General features: G+C 43.7%; 1 protein-coding gene across 1 annotated transcript; it reads left to right on the forward strand.

Annotated features, from left to right (window-relative positions):
* Positions 1-1,574: 1,574 nt before the first annotated feature.
* On the forward strand, positions 1,575-5,112 carry LOC136485388 (probable LRR receptor-like serine/threonine-protein kinase At3g47570). The gene is made up of 2 exons (XM_066482283.1): positions 1,575-4,471; positions 4,577-5,112. Exons 1-2 carry the CDS (start codon positions 1,714-1,716, stop codon positions 4,969-4,971), a joined length of 3,153 nt encoding a protein of 1,050 aa, XP_066338380.1. The 5' UTR covers positions 1,575-1,713; the 3' UTR covers positions 4,972-5,112.
* The last annotated feature ends 18,380 nt before the right edge of the window (positions 5,113-23,492 follow it).

Raw genomic sequence — 23,492 nt, forward strand, 5'->3', positions numbered from 1 at the left:
GAAGAGGTATCTGACTCCGTAGTTTCTAAAACCTGGATGATGAAGACTAAAGGATATCTGTCCCCAAATAATTTTTTAGTAAGGAACATAAGGGAAGAGGGTGAGATCATCACGTTAGATGTAGTGCCACATCAATAATGGTTTGCAATAATAGATCACGGCAAGTAACGATAAAAAAATTCCTCGTAACCAAAAGGCACAAGAGGCCTATGAACAAGTGTCTGAATACGCAGGGCATTGTTACCTAAAGCCATAAATAAAGAACGCACATAAGGCCAGTTAATGTTACCTAAATAGCACCGCAACGAAGAAATGGTGGTTGATAACAGAAGCAGTATAAAACAGATCACAGCGGATAATCCTTGCTGAAGAACCAAGAGGAGCTGAAGCAGTTCAGGAAACGATCCTGTAGAAAGGTAAAGGTGTAAGAAATCAACAGTGCTATGAATGTAAAGAACAGGCAGGTTCAGAAAGAGGTATAAGCTAAAGAAGTACGTAAGAACAGTAATTGTTGGGTGGACTACAAAGACAAGAATCAGTGGCGCTATTAGTCCAGGAAAAATGGCGAGGTCCAACACAGGTGAAAGAGCGAGTTATCATGCGACGAAATACAGTCACAAACAATGAGTAGAGCTATCTATAACAGAACCATATTTATATACAAAGAGCATACATAAACCGCGGGCAATAGACACATATTGCTCCAAATATGGCATAATCCACAGGAACACCTAAAAGAAACATTTATGACAATATTTGATATCATACCACAAGAGAAATAGGAGGAAGGTGGATATATTAATTGGCACAGATAGGTTATCAGAGCTAAAGCTCAAACTCATGCATACCTCAGTTATTGGAATTAAAAGAGCACTTCCCGTCAACCTGCAGCAAAATAGAGAATAGTGAGGCCAGAAGTTCAGTGAACTCAATATCAATTTAGTAAACACAATATTTTGCAGGCAAGACAATACTTAAAGGACAATGTCACACATAGGGCATCAACCTAGAACATGAGACTAACCCATTGAGATCTTATCGACAAAAGTTGCAGTAGTAATGAGAACTGCAGTATCTGCTCTAGCCTCTGATGCAAATCAATCAACATTCAAAATTAATCACACCAAGAAATCTAATCGAAATCCCCACCCACTCATATGGAGCTAACTTGAGAAAGATCACAGAACCTTTCCCACAGCCATAGTGAGGTAGGAACTGCAAATTGGCGCCGTCATCCCAGAGATGAACACAGAGCATGCAAACATTTAGTCTTGACCTTTTTTTTGAAAGAAGTCAAGGTTTGTTTGCTTGGCTAGGTGCACTGAACTAGTGCTATATTGACTTCAAACACCTTCAAATAGTGTTGTTTAATGGAGCTAAGTGTTTTTTTTTTAAGGAAGTCAAGGTTTGTTTGCTTGGCTAGGTGCACTGAACTAGTACTATATTAAGTCAATAACAGTGACATACAAACTGCTGTAATCACTCTATCTATATATCAGCTATTGCTACTCCAACTTTATTTTCAAAGACGAAACAACACTTGCCAATACCGAGATGGCGAGGGTGAGGCCATGTAGCCAAATCACACTGCTGGGCATCTTGCTGCTGGCTGCAGCTCTGCCTAGTTCCTCCTTGAGCAGTAGCAGTGAGACTGACCTCACTTCTCTGCTAGCTTTCAGAGCCCAGGTGTCTGATCCTCTTGGAATCCTTCGCATGAACTGGACAGCCAGCACATCCTTCTGCCACTGGATAGGCATCACTTGCAGCCCGCGTCGGCAGCGTGTCATTTCTTTGGAGCTCCCCAACATACCCCTGCAAGGCATGATCAATCCATATCTTGGTAATCTCTCTTTCTTGTCTTCCCTCAATCTCGCAAACACAGAGCTGTCAGGCTCCATTCCAGCTGATCTTGGAAGGTTGACTCGTCTTAGAGTTCTTGATCTCGGTCACAATCGATTGTCAGGTACTATACCATCTGCCATAGGAAACCTTACTAGAATCCAGGTTCTTGTTCTACACTACAACAGTATCTCGGGGCATATCATTCCAGAGCTCGAAAATTTGCATGACATTAGGTACATAAGTTTTGTAAAGAATGACTTAAGTGGCTACATACCTGAAAATTTATTCAACAGCACACCTTTGTTAACCCACATAAATTTTGGAAACAATAGCCTGTCAGGAACAATACCAAATTGTATTGGTTCCTTGTCCAAGCTAGAGACCCTAGCATTGCAAGTTAATCAACTCACAGGCCCAGTGCCTCCATCCATATTCAACATGTCTAGGCTGCAGCAAATGATCCTGTACGGAAACTACAAGCTCACTGGACCTATCCCTGATAATATAAGCTTTAATCTCCCGATGTTGCGAGTGATCGATCTCCATAGGAACAGCTTCAAAGGTCGACTCCCATCTGGACTTGCAGCATGTCAATACCTCAATAAAATTAATATGATTGCCAATTTATTTGCTGATGTTTTGCCAACATGGTTAGCTACACTACCACAGCTAACTGTCATAGCCCTGGGCAACAATCAAATTTTTGGACCAATCCCAGATGTGCTCAGCAACCTCACCGGGCTTGTTGACCTAGAACTTGCGTTCTGTAATCTAACTGGAGAGATTCCACCGGGATTGATAGAATTGAGGAAGCTTTCTAGATTGCACCTTTCGCATAATCATCTGACTGGCTCATTTCCTAGTTTTATTGGTAACCTATCTGAACTATCTTTTCTGGTCTTGAAATCAAATGCATTGACAGGATCTGTACCAACAACAGTTGGGAATAGCAGATCACTTAACATTTTTAGCATTGGGTGGAACTTCCTTCATGGAGGACTTGATTTTTTGCCTATCCTTTCGAATTGCAGGCAACTCCAAACCCTTGACATTTCAGCTAGTTTTTTCACTGGTAATCTTCCTGACTATCTGGGAAACTTCTCTAGCCAGTTGTCATTCTTCTTAGCATTCGACAATGAGTTAACTGGCAATCTTCCTGCTAGTCTATCAAATCTAAGTGCTCTAAGCCTGTTGGACCTTTCATACAACCAAATAAGCAGCTTAATCCCAGAGTCCATCATGACGTTGAAAAATCTACGGATGCTTGACTTCTCCATGAATAACATGTCTGGTCATGTACCAAAACAAATTGCTACTCTCAGCAGCCTAGAACGATTGTTTCTTCATGACAACAAATTTTCAGGTGTTTTACCAAATAACCTTGGTAACCTCACTAGGATGCAGTATATTGGGCTGTCTTATAATCAGTTCTCTTCAGGTGTGCCATCCAGCATTTTCTACCTTGACAATCTCGTTTTACTTGATCTGTCTCACAATTCCATAACTGGTGTGTTACCGTTACCTGATGATATTAGCAGCTTGGCACAAATTGATCAAATCGATCTTTCTGCCAACCACTTGTTTGGCAAACTTCCCAATTCACTTGGACAGCTTCAAATGCTGACCTACTTGAATCTATCAAATAACTTGTTTAGTGGCTCAATTCCTGACTCCTTTAAGAAACTATCAAGTATAGCGACACTCGACCTATCCTCCAACCATCTGTCTGGTAACATTCCGAAATACTTTGCCAATTTTACCTACCTAATGAGCCTTAATCTCTGCTTCAATAATCTACAAGGTCAGATACCAGAGGGTGGTGTTTTCACAAACATTACTCTGCAGTCTTTGATGGGCAACTCTGGGCTGTGTGGTGCTTCTCGTTTAGGATTTTCACCGTGTCCAGGAAATTCTTACTCGGCTCATTCACACATCCTAAAGTTCATACTCCCTGCAACTGCAACTGTAGCACTATGTCTTATAGCTATTTGCTTGTACCTGTTGATCAGAAAGAAAAAATTAAAGCAGAGGGAGGTAATGGGTTCTGCCAGGATGGCTGATGCTTTTGGCCATGATATAATCTCCTACCATGATATTGTGCGTGCTACTGGTAATTTCAGTGAGGAAAATTTGGTGGGATCTGGAAGCTTTGGTAAAGTTTACAAGGCCCAACTGGGTGACAACTTGGTTGTTGCAATAAAAGTTCTGAATATGCAGCTTCAACAGGCTGTGAGGAGTTTCGATGCTGAATGCCAAGTATTGCGCATGGTTCGGCACCGCAACTTGATACGAATTATTAACACCTGTTCCAACCTAGACTTTAGAGCACTGGTGCTTGAGTACATGCCTAATGGTAGCTTGCAGTCACACCTGCACAGTGAAGGCACGCCACACCTTGGATTCCTTAAGAGATTAGACATTATGCTAGATGTGTCGATGGCAATGGAGTATCTGCACCATGAGCACTATGAGGTAGTCCTGCATTGTGACTTGAAGCCTAGCAATGTGCTATTTGACGAAGCAATGACAGCACATGTTGCAGACTTTGGCATTGCAAAACTGCTCCAAGGTGAGGAGAGCTCCATGATTTCAGCAAGCGTGCCTGGAACAATAGGATACATGGCACCAGGTACCCCACTAATTTCACTTACACAGTCACACTGTTAATTACTATTGATAATGTGTAATAATGTTGTTGTCGCTAACCTACGGTGATACTATTGCTTGTCACCAGAATATGGCTCCCTGGGTAAAGCCTCAAGGAAGAGTGATGTATTCAGCTTCGGTATCATGTTACTGGAAGTCTTCACCGGAAAGATGCCAACTGATTCAATGTTCGCTGGAGAACGAAGCCTTCGGGAGTGGGTTCATCGAGCATTTCCATCGAGGCTTCTTGAGCTCCTGGACACTGAACTCGTACAAGATATTGAAGAAAATTGCGGCTTTATCCGTAATCATGGTAACAATCCCTCAGAGTCTGCTAGCAGTCTAATTGACCTTGTCCCAATATTCGAGTTGGGTCTGCTGTGCTCAAGAGATGCACCTGATGAAAGGTTGACAATGAAGGATGTGGTTGTGAAGCTGAAGAGGATGAAGAAGGACTATGTTGATTCTGCGGGGAGGAGGTAATGGTGAATCACTACTACAACACAGGGATATAGTAACACCAACTTGTGTTACAATAGGTTCAACAAAGTGTTACTAGTCCTCTTAGTAACACATCTTTTTTTGTGTTCCAATTAGCTGTGTTACTGTGGACTGATCTAGTGGAACACAATATATGTGTTCTTTTATATCAAGAAAAGTGTTACAGTGATTCTTTGTTGCAACACTTTTATTAAGCTCCAAGAACACTTCCACATTGTAGTTGAGTACATACTTTATAACACATTTACTTATCTACTGGAACATTTGTCTAGTGTTACTATGATTCTTTGCCGTAACATTTTTTTACTTCTAGTAACACTTCCACAGTGTGATAGAGTGCATAATTTGGAGGGTAAAGTCTAATTTACACCCTCCAACTTTCACTAAAGTCCGGATTTCAACCTCAAGCTTCAAAACTGGACAACTTTGGCCCTCCAACTCTCGAAAAAGTTCAACTTTCAACCTTTCTGGGCGATTTTGCAGATGAACAGTAACTTTTGATATTTTCGGGAGCGCCAAAATTTTATATTATTTTTTTGAACATCTTAACGTCATCAAATGAAAAAACTCAAAACTACAAAGTTGTAAATCTCATCGAGGTCTACAATTTACATATAAAAATTATCTTCATCCGACATCGTATTGAAGGGTTTTCTATTTTTTAAATTTGAGTCTCATCACGCGATAAAATATGGTGCTGAAATTTTATATTATTTTTTCGAGCATCTTACTGTCCTCAAATAAAAAAAAATAAAACTATAAAGTTGTAGATCTCATCGAGGTCTATAATTTACATATAAAAATTATCTTCATCCAACATCGTATTGAAGGGTTTTCTATTTTTTGAAATTTGAGTCTCATCACGCGACAAAATTGTTTCATACGTGATGAGACTCAAATTTCAAAAAATAGAAAACACTTCAATACGATGTCGGATGAAGATAATTTTTATATATAAATTGTAGACCTCGATGAGATCTACAACTTTATCGTTTTAATTTTTTTCATTTGAGGACAGTAAGATGCTCGAAAAAATAATATAAAATTTCAGCACCATATTTTATCGCGTGATGAGACTCAAATTTCAAAAAATAGAAAACCCTTCAATACGATGTCGGATGAAGATACTTTTTATATGTAAATTGTAGACCTTGATGAGATCTACAACTTTGTAGTTTTGAGTTTTTTCATTTGAGGACGTTAAGACGCTCGAAAAAATAATATAAAATTTCAGCGCTCTCAAAAATATCAAAAGTTACTGTTCACCCGCAAAACCGCCCAGAAGGTTAAAAGTTGGACTTTTTCGAGAGTTGGAGGGCCAAAGTTGTCCGGTTTTGAAGTTTGAGGTTGAAATCCGGACTTTGGTAAAAGTTGGAGGGTGTAAATTGGACTTTACCCTAATTTGGAACAAAGGAACACATCGTTTGTAACACATGTTTTACCTATTTTAACACATCCAAATTTTGAAATAAATATTTATTTTACCCTTGCATGAGTCATAGTTACTACATCCTGAACACCTCCAATAACCACTGAAGAACAGAGAAAAAGATGTAAGCTCTGAAGAAAGAGGAGGGGGGAGGAGTTAAAATTATAGATTGTATGGTGTTAGTTCTGCAGAATGACCAGGTTAAGTGAACTTTGTGCGCAATTTGCAAACATGAAAAAGAATCTGAAAGGATATTTCCTGTACTTGACTGATAACAGCAAAGTATGGGAGCTATATAAAATGGGACGTTATACACAAATACAATATGAGAAAAAATAATCAGGAACAGAAAATATAGCAACTATGGTTCCATAAAGAATGAAGAATGGCAGCACGAATAAATTCCATGACCTCTACTTAGAACATTTTATGGTGAAGAATTAAGGCAGTGTTTTTTAGAACAAATTAAGGCATAATGTTTCAAACATTAAGACGGGTTGAAGTTTGGCTATATGATAATTGAAATGTTTTAACCATGTACCCATCAGCCTTCAGATTCTAGAGTTAAAGCCTACGCGCCTGAGTTGCCTCTGAAAAAATACACTGCTAGGAGCAAACACAAGATAGAATAGTACAAGTTGAGATTACCTGCAATCACGGAGATACAAATTTGCTTGCTTGCCAATATATCAGTTTAAGAATTCTTGAAAGGTTTTGGCTTTCTTTCATTTGCCTCTGTTCACAGTATATACAACAATTGGGATGTTGTATGCCACCGTTTGCAAAGCGCCCGGCTTACTGAAGGCCGACCTAGAGCTCCGAGTTCGCCATCTCCGCGAAGAGCGGAAGCCCGTGGTGCTGCATCGAAACCACCGTGCCCGCAGCTTCCGGCCAGGATGCTCGGAGGCCTCCGCGAAGGCGGCGAACATCACGCGCAGGGCCTCGTCCGCCATGGTCAACTTCCCCTCGCGCGCGACGAAGGTGGTGGGCTGGTGGCGGCGGTGGCGGTGGCGGTGGCGTAGAGGCGCATGAGGCGCGGAGGTCCGGGAGCGTGGAGGGGGCGGGCTCGGCGGGGTAGAAGTCGTCGGCGGAGGCGTTAGGTGCGGCACCGGAGCCAGGAAGAGGGAGCGGAAGGTGGGGAATGGCGGAGCTTGGGAAAGATGCGGCGGCCATGGCGTTAGTTGCGGTGCTTTCCGCCTTTCCCTTGTGCACGCCATTCTCCACTCCGGTGGCCGCCGCCGCCGACCTGAGCGGTCTTGCCCAGCGGCATTGTGATCTGTAGCGTGTAACACTGTCATGTACAGTATTGTGCAGTTATTATTAACCGTGCTTATCTGCTAATGGACATTTGAGACAACTAGGTAGGCTGGCGCGCTTCGCCACGCCCGTAGTGACTGCACATAGCTTTGGAAAAGGCAATACGTTCAGTAGGGTTAAGGCAGGCTTGGAAACAGCAAAATATTCAGTGGAGTGAAGTAGATGGCAAGCGTTCACAGATTCATTAATCTATATATGTATAATAATAACAGCGTGAAGCGCCACTGAGTAAAATATACATTAGTTACATGATCATGCATTCCGACACAAATGTTTAGGCTTCAACAGGAAGAGAGTATAGACGTAAACAGCATGCATTATGCATGGTAAAGAGAGGATTTATCTCGATGGCATATATGATCATTTCACTTTGATGCAGAAGTTGTGTGTACAGGTAGAGAGAAAGTACAATTAACAAATTGGATACAGATCTACTCTGAACATTGATCTAAATTACTATACTAAAGACATTGGCATGATCGCCGGCTGTGAAGAAATGTCTGGTAGAAGGATACATTCATCATTCATGCATCATCAAAAAACCAATTTGAGAAGTACCTTCTTCCAGGAACACAAGGCTCGTACATGCTCTCGCAAAAAAAAAAGTTCACACACACTAATAAAAACATTTTTTAACTTGAAACACCAAATTTGCAGACTTTGATGCTGCCAAACACACTACTTTCTCCTGAAAGCTGAAAACAATTAAATAAAAGTGTAAAGGGAATATCAAGTAGGATATAAAGCTATAATAGTAGAAGCGTATCGTTCAAACCATATATAGGCAAAAATAGGATATAAAGTAGTACACTATGCTTTTTCAAGTGGTTGAATAGACAATTACGAATCATCATTTTAATGTCAAAAAAGAAACACGACAGCAACAAAAGTCAGACAAGACCACCGACAGGTATATTTGTTTACCTTTGGTGTAATGAACAATAACAACTCACTTTGTACTTCATGTTACGCCATGCCCATGCGTAAATAAGCATCTGAATAATAATTTTTCAAGATTAAATAATTTATTAGTCACGAAGGATTGGAAGAATAGATGAAGTCACCTAATGCATAGACATATTGACTACGCTATGCAGAATTGAAAACTTTCTTAGTGAAGTCAAGAAAGGTTTTTGTATGTATGGCCGATATGACTGTACTCTTTGTGATAATGGGCCAAAATAATAACATAGTAGTATGCAGTGTGAACCGTATACAATAACTGAATATTATAATATTATACAGTTGAATGTATGCCTTACTAACTGAATACGGTGTGCACATAGAGATTGCAATGCATAACAGAATCTGAAGAATGCCAGACCTGGTTCGGATCATCGAAGGCAGATTTAGCACTAAAATTAAGGACTGCAAGTTTAGGATGGGAAACATATATATTTTTCAGCTTCTCCCCTTGATTCTATACCTGAATGAAGCATATAAGAGAAGCAGTGTACCCAGATCAATAAGCGTTTAAAAAACAGGAAAACTTGGATGCTTTGTTTACTCAGTTATTTCCACATATGCCAAAATATCTCCTCAGATGTTCAATGACTTTATTTATATCTGAATGAACAATATATTTATGGAATTGTGAGGTCCATGCAGTTTCAGAGAACAAAATTAGCAAGGAAATGGGAGGCCACAGTGAAGAGCAAGAGGCTTAGTGTCAATATTATTAGCTTGTAAAAATAAGAAAGTGTGATCCAAGATAGCCAAAAACCTATGGGTGTTAAGTAAAATACTAAGTATGTATAAACTAACAAACAACATCAGAGTTCAGATGTCATGTAACACTACATTTATAGGACATATGAAATTCAAGAATCAACAAACATAAAGGACCGGCATCTAAACTAACTAAAAATTCAGATTTAGTTAATTATAAAAGGTTTAGCTAAAAATGCCCTCAGAACTGATGCATAATGAACCATTAGTCAACATGTAGGAATCCAAAATGCATTTACCTATTGGTATTCAACCATGAGGGCTAAGATTTCGTGAAGAACCAAGGTGCAGGCTGCTGCAGCTGTTGATCAGGTCGCAGGGCTGACAAAAGGCACAAAGTAACTCCTTGCTGAAAATGGGTAAACTGCTTTCCATGTTGGAATTAATAACTAAAAGAAATATAGGATTGAACGTAGTAAAGAGTGGCAGACAAAGGACCATAAAAAACAGTGACCATCAATATGCCAACTGACAACGGAGGTTATTTTTAGGACCATGCTTACGATAAACGGCAACTCGGCAAGCAAGCACAGTAGCTCAATTGTATTGTCTGCTTTGAAGTAAGGTTGACAAAGATCGAAAATTGCAAAGCCAAAGGAAGTATTTTGTTGCACCTGCACACAATTGAAGGAGATGCTGAAGGTCAGTATAACACCATTTTTATCTAGTTTTGAAGACATGCATTGCCGATTTGGTGGTACAAACAAATTTAATCTACAATTCAGCAAAGGAGGAGCACGCACTATAATAAGACTCTGTATATAATTGTGTAGACATGTATACTGCTACAAATAGGTTTAGTTCATAATTTGATAACTGAGTGGGGGTCAATTTACTAAGCACAACTGACAGGGAACAATTGAGTGGCTTCATAAATTACCATGCTTACAGGTCAGGTAGGATTAACTTGAGTATAGCCTGTATATGTAAGTGGCTGAGAAGACACAGGTAATTGTAGTAAAGAAATGAAACAAAGACATAATAAAAGTGTGTAGGGAAAACTCAAGAGCATGACGGCCAAACTAAGCTGGAGCCATTGAGTTCCTTCTCTGCTCATTGTAGAGTCTAAAAGTAGGCTAAAGCAAGACGATTAAAGAAGTGCCCAAGCTCACCATACTGATGATACACAGGGCAGGCTAAACTAAGGCCGGTTGGCACATGATATTCAGATTTGTAATAGAACCAAAATAATCAACAAATAAAGAAAGAACCAAATAAAGAAGAAGGCGCAAACCTGGGGTCGGGCATGGTTGCTTATCAGGCATGGTTGCATACCACGAACATTACGCCGGTCTCGTCCTAGGAGTCGGGCGGGTTGCCGCTGAGGAGCGTTGAGACGACGATGGGCGCGTCACGCCACCGGCGCGCTCCCGCGAGGTCGTGGAGGATGTGGCCCAGGCGCGCCGTGGCGGTTGAGGCAGAGGATGGGAGGCTCCGCTGCCGCGAGCCTAGCGACGGAGCGGAGGTCCCGTGACTCGTTCGTTCAGCTTCAAGACCGCCCTCTGGTGGCCTCCCACCCCGGCGTCAGCGCTGGGGTCGACCTTGAACATGGCCGTTATCACGTACTCGTCATTTGTCTGTTTATGATGGTTTGTTTCGAAAGCGACTCCCACGGCCCAAACGTTGCTATGATTTGGCCCGGCCCGTTTAAACTTGGCTAGTTGGTTGGTCCAATATTTGGGAGCCGTATCTTGCGCTGAGCGCCCACAGCATGTTGGTTGTTGGTTGTTTTCATCTCAAAAGAAAAAAAAAGTGACATGTTGGGGTAGCAAGAAATGGCCGGCTCGCAGCAGCCGTTCAAGTTGCAGTGCCAAGGCCCACGGTAGAGAAGAGGTTTTTTTCTAATCTAAAAAAAAAAGTTGTGCAATTCGGCTGCATAGACAATTGGCACAGGCTGCATAGCAGATTTTTTTTAATATTTATATTTTATTCTTTTTAAATATACTTTTGGGCACAGATCTTTCAAATCTACACCTATGCACCCAAACAAGATGGCAATTGCCTTTTACAAAAAGAGGAGTGAGCTGGTGAAAGATACTGAGTGAATATTCTCTGGTGGAGCTTGTTCCATTCCCGATGTCCAGGAACCAAACACTAGAAGTTGGGATGAAACTGCTCCGCTCCTGTTCGCTCTCCAACCAAATGCTTCCTTGATTCATCCCTTGCATTTTTTTATGGATACCGAATCATTAGTGTAAAAAAGAGGATGTGGAAAAAAGAGGAGGTTAATTTGGTCATTGAACAACTTTAGTTGGCTTTAGCTCGGATAGAACAACTAATGACATAATGGGTTTCCCATTAGCTACGAGGCCTTTAGTTGATATCTTAGCTGGGCTGTTTAGATCTACCACAGCTAAATTTAGCTAGCTCAAGTTTAGCCGGTGGATCGAAACTAGACCTAAGTCTAGGAATTTTTCATGGTGTGCACAAAGAAGCGGACCAAGAAAGCTCACGAACAGAGGAGCATATATATGGACGCTGAAGCAAAGAATGTTTTGCTTTAATGGTGTCCAAGTCGCCGGATGACGGGATAAGCACTCAACACTCAAGGTACCCCTCTCCACATGCTTCACACACGATCGAGTATAGCACGTATCGAATGCCGGCCTCATCTTTCCGCAAATAGCAATATGATGACCAGTCTTTTGCTAGATGTTTCAAGAGAATTGTTGCTTCTATTTTAATTGTGGTCATTTAAAACTATATAATCTCCTGGTCTCATAATACATCGATTTGTATGATTCTGCTAAGTCAAACTATTTTAAAAATAACCAACTTTGAAGACAACAATACCAACATATCTATGGTACAAGTAAATATACTATGAAAATATATTTGGTGTATCTAGTGGTATAAATTTGATATCAAGTGCGCTTTTATATAAATTTGGTTAATTTTTTTTAAAAAAGTTTAACTTAGAATAATTCTAAAAAAATATTAAGAAGAGAACGAAGTACAAAAAAGAAAATAGGATGGGCAACCCCTAATAATGTGAATTTATTAAGAAGAGAACGAAGTACAAAAAGGAAAATACAGATATTACAAAATAATTAAACAAATGGGGGCAAGCATAGCTTAGCCACTTAAACAAATGGGGGCTCTTTATGATTCCAATGTACTGCCCCCCACTACGTCAAGTACATTGATCACTGTCGGGTTTAAATCCGACTTCTCTGCCAGAATTGGATCACTGTCGGGTTTAAATCTCTTCTTTTGGGCATTTAAATTTTTCAGAGCTCCGACGAGACCTTGCAAGCACGCGCCGGCATCCCTCTTCTCCGTTCGTATCAGGTGCTCGGCAACGTCCGCCGGAGACATATCAACCTGATCCAGCAGCCGGTGTATCTCACCGAACAGATCGAAATACTGGTACTGTCCAGGTAGTTATGGGCCAGCACCTTGAATGCCTCGTAAGTAGGACATCTCGATTAGTGGCGGAGCTAGGAATTATATATAGCGGGGGCCGGACAATCAAATACATATAATATAAGCATAAATTTCAATATATATCTATATATGTATATGAGTTTGATCATATATTGAAACACCAAAATCTCTATTAAGTAATAATTAATTATTCATGTTGTGACAAATTGGCGATGAAAAATATAACGATAAACATAAATGGTTAAAGGAACTAACATGTTTCATTTAAATTTTGCTCTGCATCACATCTAAATCGCATCGAAGTCATCAATAGGTTCATCGGTTGCTATGGAAACTGGTAGATTTAGCACAAGTCGAATCAACCTGCCAAGGAAAATATTATCAGAAAATCATCATGACTATGATTATTTAAAGACTAAATAATCAACTAAATATTGTATAATGCATACCTGCCGATCAAATAGTAGTCATCTTGCTCTTGATCTATCCAAACATTAGCAGCAGCAGTGTCTCCTTGTAAAAAGAGTCAATTGTCGTTCTTTTAAGTTTCATGATGATTATCCTTCAATTAAAAAATAATTGTTTAATTAGCCTGGCTGTACATACGTACATCAGTACATGGGCTTGGACGTTTGGGCCATATGCCTCGCCGGATGAGCGCTGGGTCCAGCTTGTCCTTGTAGTTGGTGGTGAAGACGTACGAAGATGCGCTTTTCGCCACACGACGACCATAGCCCGTCAATGAAGTTGAGCACCCCAGAAAGGGTCAGCTTGCTGGCTTCGTCATCCTTGTCATCCTCCTTCTGTAGCATGGTGTTCACGTTGCTCTGGTCGTCGGACTTCTTGTCGGCCTTCTTGTCCCTGCGCTTGCTGGTGAGGTCGACCGAGCAATCAATGTCCTCGATGACAATGATCAACCGAATATCCTTCGTCGACAACCGGTTCGTCACCCCTACCGCTTTCTCTGCATGTGCGCATAGTGTCGGATCTGCCATCGGGCCAGGGGCCTGATCGAGGCGGGAGAGGGGGGTTTGAGCCCCCCTACCCTGGCCGCGACATTGGAGCCCCCCTCAGGTCTGCCCCACATAAAAAAATGACCATTAACGCTAGGGAAGGAGGGGCTGAAGTTCTCTAGACAGTGAACGGAGGTTGAAGATGAGTTTCCTTCCTGGGCCATTATTTGTGTTTCAACGGCCCATGTAGAAGCTAGTTGCCAGCCCATTAAGAAATAGAACCAACCTTTTTCCTTCCTCTCTCTCGGTCATGGCCTGACACCATCACACGGGGACATGCACACTGGATCTCGTGCGGGCGAGCGGAGGCTGCTCTACCAGGGTTAGCGGCGCGGTGTGCCGGAGAGGGCGTGAGGCGGCAGCGGACAGAGGTGCTGGCCGGTGAAGGCGCAGAGCCGAGCGGCGAGTGCAGGGTGGGACCATGCCACCGCGGGAGGTAGGAGTGGCCGTGCAGCCACGGGCGACAGCTGGCTGGCAGCCAGCTCCAGCCCCCAACCCACCTCTTGGCACCTGTAGAGGCGGTTGAATACCCTCGCCAGTCGCATCACGTCGCGTCTCTTCCCAATCGCCATGTTGACTCACCGGCATGCGTCGTAAAGGCGGTTGACTTCCATGACACGCCTTGCCGTTCTTGGATGATGCACACATCCGATGCTTCTTCGCCATGCAAACCTTCTTCCATTCTCGGTTCCTCGATCGAGACGTGAGACGCGTATTTTACGATTGCATGTCATTCATTGTTGGCGTAATCCTGCCAACACTGATGAAGAAGACACCGAGCAGGAGAGGAGCGAGTCAGCTGGGCGGGAAGGCGAGAATTCAAACTGAAGAACGCCAGAGCGGGAGCTGCGGTTGCGGTGACCGCGTCCACGACTAGGTGGTTTCTGTAGAGTGTGTTTTCCGAGTCTTGTATCCATGTGTAGCGGTTTGTTTAGCTAATGGGTGTGTGAGAGATGGCTAGTATATGGAGCTGGTAGTTCGAGGAGTCGAGTTATCACATTGTAAGCCGGTTAGGCGTATTGTACTTCGAATATCTGTGAGTGAAAAAGGGCACTGTCACCCGGTAGACCACCGGGCAGTTTCCAAACCCAACATCTGTGTTCATCGTGCTTTGATCTTTGATCCAGCCACCATACAGCGTGTAATCGAGATCCTAGATTTACATCTGGTATCAGAGACTTGATTACTCGTGGAGACACTCGAGATCGGGAGCCATGTCGATTGTGACGGCAGGAGAGGGTGCGCGCAGCGGCGGGGAGGCGCGCCAAGTGTATCCGACCTTGACGCACACGAATTACACCAGCTGGTGTATTCGGGTTCAGGCGATCATGGAGGATCAGGAGGAGTGGGAGGTGATTGAGCCGGAGGCGGAGGTGTCGACGGCGCTGTCCGAGGCGGAGGCGGCGAAGCAGACCGTCAAGGACAGAAAGATCAAGGCGCATCTTCTTCAATGCATTCCTGATGATTTGCTTATGCAAGTCGCCAAGAAGAAGACAGGGAAGGAGGTGTGGGATTCTCTGAAAGCTCGCTTCGTTGGGGCGGATCGGGTGAAGGACGCGAGATTGTAGACGCTCAAGACGGAGTTCGATGCCATTCGGATGAAGAATGGAGAATCCCTGGATGAGATTGTGGGAAAACTGACGGCAATGTCAGTTAGATACAGCAGTCTTGGGGGATGCCTGGAGGATCGGGAGTTAGTCAAGAAACTGTTTGATATCGTGCCCGATCAGTACTTGACGGTCGTGGCTGGTATTGAGCAATTCTATGATCTGAAGTCGTTGGCATTTGATGAAGCGGTAGGGCATTTGAAGGCATTCGAAGAACGTACGCAGCGGAGTAGCAGCGGCACGCGATCCAATAGTGGGCAGCTTTTGCTCACCCAAGCAGAGTGGGAAGCTAGACAGAAGAACACGGGAGGTGATTCTTCTGGGAAGGGGAAGAGAGCAAATGGTGGGAGCCGAGGGCGTGGTCGTGGCCACAGTGGTGGCGGTGGCGGTCGAGGTGCCGGTGGCGATGCCGGGAAGGATGGCGCAGGGAAGCGTGACAAGAGTCACATAAAATGTTTCAAGTGCCATACCTATGGGCATTATGCAAATAGATGTCCAAACGAGAAGAAGAAGGAGGAGGCGCACTTTGCAAAGGCGGAGGAGAAGGAACACTCGGTGTTGCTTGCTGAAACGGCCATGCCAAGACAGTTTGAGCACCCGTCAACAAACCGACTTCAGAAGGTGTTTCTGAATGAGGTTGGAGCAGTGCCTGAACTCCACTTGTCTGAAGGAGGCAATCCAACAGGCAACTTGTGGTATTTGGACAATGGAGCAAGCAACCACATGACTGGTGATCTTCAGAAGTTCAGAGATCTGGATCGTGCTATCTCAGGCAAGGTACGGTTTGGTGATGACTCTACTGTCGAAATTCAGGGCAAAGGTACTATTGTGTTTCAGGGAAAACGTGGGGATCAATGGGTACTTTCTGATGTTTACTATATTCCTAAATTAAAAAGCAACCTTGTCAGTCTTGGTCAGTTGACAGAGATAGGATATAAGGTTATGCTTGATGATGATGAATTAGAAGTGTTAGAAAAGCACTCTGATAGATTGATCATGAAAGTTCCCAGAACACTGAATATGATGTATAAAATTGAATTGACAATAGTAGAACCAGATTGCTTGATGGCTAGCATTGATGATAAAGCATGGCTATGGCATGGGAGATTGGGACATGTTAACTTTAGATCTCTGAAACAATTGGTGGGGAAGGAAATGGCTACTGGAGTGCCTGCTATTAGTCACCCAGAGCAAGTGTGTAGTGATTGTTTGGCTGCAAAACAAACTAGAACACCATTTCCTAGAGCAACTCAGTGGCATGCTACAGAAAAGCTTAATTTGGTCCATGTTGATCTGTGTGGGCCAATAACACCAGCAACAGCAGGAGGCAATAAATATTTTATGCTGTTGGTAGATGATCACTCAAGATGGATGCATGTTTATATGCTAAAAAGCAAGGATCAAGCATTGTCAGCATTTGTCAAGTACAAGTCAGAGGTTGAAAATTACACTGACTGTAAAATTAAGACTCTCAGATCAGATAGGGGAGGTGAATTCCTTGCAGGTGAGTTTGCAGGTGTATGTGAACAGGCAGGAATCAATAGGCATTTTACAGCTCCTTATTCACCCCAGCAAAATAGGGTTGTTGAAAGAAGGAATAGAACTGTAATGGAGATGGCTAGGGCTCTGTTGAAAAGCATGAGCATACCAGGGAAGTACTGGGGAGAAGCTGTCAGGCATTCTGTTTTTCTCTTGAACAGATTGCCAACAAAGGTGTTGGGTAATACAACACCACATGAAGCTTGGACTGGGAGGAAGCCAAGTATGGGACACTTGAGGGTGTTTGGGTACACAGGACATGTGAAACCAGCTGCACCTCATCCAAAGAAGCTTGATGACAGAAGCATGAAACTAGTTCACTTTGGAGTTGAAGATGGGAGCAAGGCATACAGAATGTATGACCCAAAGTCAAACAAGGTGGTTGTAAGCCGAGATGTAGTGTTTGAGGAAAACAGGAAGTGGGATTGGAGCACTGTTTCAGGGGGAGTTAGCTCAGCTGAGTTTTCTGTAGAAGGTGAAGCTGTGAGATATATTTATGTTGGTGGTGGTGATGATGAGGAACATACTTGGCAGGATGTGCCAATGGATAATGGTTCAGAAACTGTAGTTGGGGTTTCAGATAATGTGCCGGATTTACTACAGTGGCAAGCAGAAGAAAACAGTCAGCTGTCAGGCAGTCCGACTGGAACTTTTGTGGCTGATCCTTCAACACCCCAACATAGTGTATCTGTGGTTGATGTTCCTACACCATCATCAACCAATGAGAGTGGAGCCTTGAGGTTCAGAAACTTAGATGAGATCTATGACGATACCTCTGTCACTGAATTAATGGACTCTGATGTTGAAGCACTACTTGCAGAGGTAGATGAACCATCTTGCTACAAAGAAGCAGCTAGTCATCAGGAGTGGATGGAGGCAATGGATAGAGAAATGGAATCCATTGAGAAAAATAAGACCTGGGAACTGGTAAAGTTACCTGTAGGCAAGAGACCCATTGGTCTGAAATGGGTGTTTAAGGTGAAAAGAAACTCTGAAGGTGAGGTGGTGAAATACAAAGCCAGATTAGTTGCAAAGGGATATGTACAGAAGTATGGCATAGATTTTGAGGAGGTGTTTGCTCCTGTTGCTAGATTGGATATAGTGAGGTTGCTATTAGCATTTGCAGCTAACAATGGGTGGAAAATTCATCACTTGGATGTGAAATCTGCTTTCTTGCATGGAGAATTGGAGGAGGAAGTCTATGTGTCACAGCCTGAGGGCTATGAAGTGAAAGGTGGAGAACAACATGTGCTCAGATTGAGCAAAGCGCTTTACGGCCTTAGACAAGCTCCTATAGCCTGGAATGTCAAACTTGACAAAAGTCTGAAAAAGTTGAATTTCAGGAGATGTCTCAGTGAGCAAGCAGTGTATACCAGAGGAGTTGGGAAGAATGCAGTCATCTTAGGATTATATGTTGATGACCTGATAGTGACTGGAGGTAATCCAGATGAAATCAGCTTATTCAAGGAGCAAATGATGACTGAATTTGAGATGACAGACTTAGGTCTGTTAAGCTACTACCTTGGTATAGAGGTAGAGCAAAGGGGAGATTACATTACTGTTAAGCAAAGTGCATACGCTAAGAAAATATTGGAGCAGTTTGGAATGGGTGATTGCAATCCAACCAAAGTTCCAATGGAGCCAGGGTGTAAACTGAATACTGACAAGGAAGGGCAGAGAGTGGATGCAACAGATTATAGGAAGATGATTGGGTGTCTGAGATATCTATTGCACAGCAGGCCTGATTTGTCATATTCAGTTGGGTTGGCTAGCAGATTCATGGAAAAACCAACAGTGATGCATAGTAAAGCTATTAAGCAGATCATGAGATACTTGAAGGGCACTATATATCTTGGACTGGTCTACGTTTAGGGTGGGAGTGCAGACAATATTGTGGGTTACACAGACAGTGATCATGGTGCTGACACAGTTGAAAGGAGGAGTACAGGTGGGATGGCGTTTTATCTGAATGAGAACCTCATAACCTGGTGCTCTCAGAAGCAAAAGACAATAGCACTGTCTTCTTGTGAGTCAGAGTTCATGGCTGCCACATCAACAGCAAAGCAAGCATTGTGGTTGAGGAATCTAACCAGTGAGATAACAAAAGAGAAGCCTAAAATAGTGACTCTCTATGTAGACAACAACTCGGCCATTGCACTCATGAAGAATCCAGTGTTTCATGGGAGGAGTAAACACATTGATCTGAAATATCATTTCATCAGGGAGTGCATTGAGAGGGGTCAGATCTTGGTGAAGAGAGTGGGAACTGAGGAACAGAAGGCCGATGTGCTAACCAAAGCAATGCCAGCAGTGAAGTTATCAGTCATGAGGCATTTGATCGGTGTTAGAGACCTCAGTGTCTGTCAGGCTTAAGGGGGAGAATGTTGGCGTAATCCTGCCAACACTGATGAAGAAGACACCGAGAAGGAGAGGAGCGAGTCAGCTAGGCGGGAAGGCGAGAATTCAAACTGAAGAACGCCAGAGCGGGAGCTGCGGTTGCGGTGACCGCGTCCACGACTAGGTGGTTTCTGCAGAGTGTGTTTTCCAAGTCTTGTATCCATGTGTAGCGGTTTGTTTAGCTAATGGGTGTGTGAGAGATGGCTAGTATATGGAGCTGGTAGTTCGAGGAGTCGAGTTATCACATTGTAAGCCAGTTAGGCGTATTGTACTTCGAATATCTGTGAGTGAAAAAGGGCACTATCACCCAGTAGACCACCGGGCAGTTTCCAAACCCAACATCTGTGTTCATCGTGCTTTGATCTTTGATCCAGCCACCATACAGCGTGTAATCGAGATCCTAGACTTACATTCATCTCCATCTCTTTTGGGCCGCTTGATGCATTAGCTGGCAGGGGTAGGGCCTTTTCTGCACCTTCGTCTTGGGTTAAAGCAAAGAGTAAGAATGAAGAATTCTTATGGGCGTGGGCGCGATGGGTAGGGGTGCGAGAGGGGACCGGCCAAATGCCCATGGACGACGACCATGGGTGGATCCTGCCGCGGGGGGGGGGAGGAAGTCCCCCTACCACCACTGATCCCATAGAGGACCATAGAGGAGAGGCATGAGGTTGAAACGCCTTGTTGGCTAGCCTCGACCTCATCGTCACCGGCACCGTAGCCAATGCCCCGTGCATCGCCGTCGCCTATAACCTCTCCCTCACCGTCCAACGCAACCGCAACTGGGCAATGTGGGTGGAGCTCGCCGCGCCGCTCGAGGCCGAGCTCCGCTTCGTGGGCCGGTGCTATTATGGCGCCTGCGTGGCGGACCTAGACAGGAGCGTCCCGCCATGGGGTGCCGAGGAGTTCCGCATGTTGGCTGCGTCATCGTGCGCCGGGGTGCCTCTCCGGGGCACCGACGCCGTGGTGGAGCTCGCGAGGCAGCGCGCTGAGGGCGTGTCCATGACATCACGGACACGGTTAGCGAATAATAAGATAGATATTAGAGACTCCATCACCGATCGGGATACAGTAGTTTTGCCGAGTGTTAGGGACACTCGGCAAAGGCCCAAAAACACTCGGCAAATGCTTTGCCGAGTGTAACACTCGGCATAGAATACACGGCATTAATTTGTCGGCAAACAGTAGTTTGCCGAGTGTCAATAAACACTCGGCAAAAATAAACTCTCGGCAAAAAAATGGTGACGGGATGGCACGGTGATGGCGATTTTGCCGAGTGCATGACGGAAAAACACTCGGCAAAGTTTCTCAAGGTTGCCGAGTGTCAAGACGAAAACACTCGGCAAAGTTTCTCAACTTTGTCAAGTGTCAAGACCAAAACACTCGGCAAAGTTTCTAAACTTTACCGAGTGTCTAGCCCAAAACACTCGGCAAAGTTTGCTTTTGCCGAGTGTCGCGCTCAAAACACTCTGCAAACAACCGCGCAACGAACAGATTTATGGTCACTTTGCCGAGTGTCCATTATAATACACTCGGCAAAGAAGGTTCCCAGATAACAGAAAATGGTCTCTTCGCCAAGTGTTTTGCCTTGACACTCAGCAACTCCTCTCTTTGCCGAGTGTTACACTCGGCAAAGCGACCAAGACCCCCCCTTTTTTACTAATCTGTCACATATAATGGACCCCTCTCAATTCACAAAAAACCATGACAATTGACAACAAAACATCATCACAGGCATAATTATATGTCACAGGTATAATAAACCATCATCATAATTCACAATAAACCATCATCATAAGTCACAATAAACCATCATCACAATTTACAATAAACCATCATCACAAGTCACAACTAAGTCACAATAAGCCACAAATGCAAATGCAATCACTGCGGAGGCCCTTGGAACCTCTGCGACAAATCCGGGTCTTGAGACTGATTATTTGATGCCGCCGATTGATTCTGCACAAAAGAGAAGAGATTGCATGTGTGAGCTGCAGATATAAAAAACTCACTGCAATCAGAAAGTATAAGTAGTGTCTTCAAAAAAATACTTGCACGTAAGTATATATAGTACTAACTTGTATTTGTGCATGGGAAGCTAATAAGGAAGCTTCTAGTCTATTTGATTAAATTTTGGGAGAATTTATATTAAATTTTGTGTGCTGTGCTGCTGCCAGGAAATAACTATATATATTATTAAACTAATAAAGTGGGAGTACGTATAGAACTTAACAAACGCAAGAAAACACTTATATGTCCTGTTAAAATCTCTTGGGAGTATCACCCCATCGTCATTCGTTGAATTATGGCCTAAAATTTCTACATGCTGCGGATGTCCCCTACAGGTGGTCGTGGCTACTGCTATCCCACTGGACGCGGAATGCCTGATCCTGGCATGCATAGTGTTGGGGCTGTGATGCCATCTCCACATGAGATAGGAGTGATGCCAATAAGAGATGATAGTGTCTCACAGCCTGTTCAAATTGGGGCACTAGCCACTGCACTTGCTAATGCCCCACCTGATCAGCTTATGGAGATGGACCAGACGGAGGTTCTCCACCTGCTAGAGTTCACAGATGCTCTTAAGGCAATGGTTGCTGAAACCATGGAGGTCCTACGTTCTAGCCAGCATCTCCAGCAAAGCAATGCCTCCCCCGAGCAGCAGCTGGTTAATCTGTCACTGAAGGGCTTGGGTTCAAAAATGGAAATTGCAAGTTTTGATTGCAATTTGAAGAGACATGTACTTATATAATTTGAAGAGGCATGTAGGTATATAATGTGTCAACTACAACAAGAAAGTCTAATGCACGCTCCTAATCTCTCTCTCTGAGGTCAGCACAGAGAAATTAGAGAGGGAGTCAGAGAGAGGTAGGGACTTATAGAGAGAGAGAGAGAGAGAGTCAGAGAGAGGAAGCTGCGGCATCTCCTGCACACAAGCAAAGACTTGCTTTTGGCTGGCCGGCACCACATCCACCTATGCAGTGGTAGCTTCCTTGCTCAGCAGCCATGCATTCTTCTATCCTATCATGTGTGTATACAGGCACTTCTACCACTAGTACTATGCTTTTGCTGCCATGCACGCCACCTCCGTACCCTAGCTTATCTCGCTAATAAACCTCTATAAAACCCCCTGCCATCTAAAGTTCTCACATCTAAAGTTCTTTAAGTCATTTTGAGCTAACATCTAAAGTTCTCTAAGTCAAAGTATTCAATCTGCAGTATAAGGTGTCAAGTGACTCACAAGAGTAGTTGTGGGTGGCTGAGGTGGAGGGAATAGCACCGGTGGCAAAGCTTGACCCATACTCGATGCAAAATTCTGCATGTATTGGAACATTTGGTCCATCCTCAACCGATTTTCTTCCTCTATCCTCTGCATCGTCCGCCGTTGTTCTTCCAACATGTTCTGCCGCTCGGCCGCCACCTGCTGAATCATCTCCGCCATCCTCGCCTCCATCTCCTCCCATTGCTTCGTTTCTGCTTCCACCCGGGCCTATAACATTTCATCCCAATGTTACAATGCAAAGCTAAAGTACGTAACAATCAACGAACGATGAATAAATAAGAAATAACATGGAGAGCCTCCATCTGGAACTGTGTAGCGGTTGGCCGTGGGCGTATCGCCGGGCTCGCGCTCATGCTCCTTGCTCGGATCTAGGAGAGAGTGGGAGTAGAGGCCGTGTCGATTGAACTGTGCATTACATCAATGTTATGTGGAAGAAGAAGATCATCAAAATAGGGGAGGTTCCACAAGCACGACTTCTGAGTCCAGGCATGTTGCTCGCCATATCCCACAAAACCACCTTCTTGTTTATTGACCTCGAGAGCGTCTAATTGAGCACGAACCGCGGCTCCTGTCATCATCTGCGGTGCAGGGTCTTTAACTACGACATCTTTCGTAAAGTTCTTGATGTCTAGTCTGAATGGATGGTCAGGAGGGAGGAATTGTCGATGTTTGTCGAACGAAGAATACTTGCCACCATTCATCAACCAAATGAACATCAGAGAAGCCTTGCATACCGGGCATGGGAACCTCCCGTGAACACACCAGCAGCAGAAAATCCCATATGCCGGCAAGTCGTGCAGGGAGTA

Source organism: Miscanthus floridulus, chromosome 10 (genome assembly GCF_019320115.1).
Source record: "Miscanthus floridulus cultivar M001 chromosome 10, ASM1932011v1, whole genome shotgun sequence".
Classification (NCBI taxonomy): Eukaryota; Viridiplantae; Streptophyta; class Magnoliopsida; order Poales; family Poaceae; genus Miscanthus; species Miscanthus floridulus.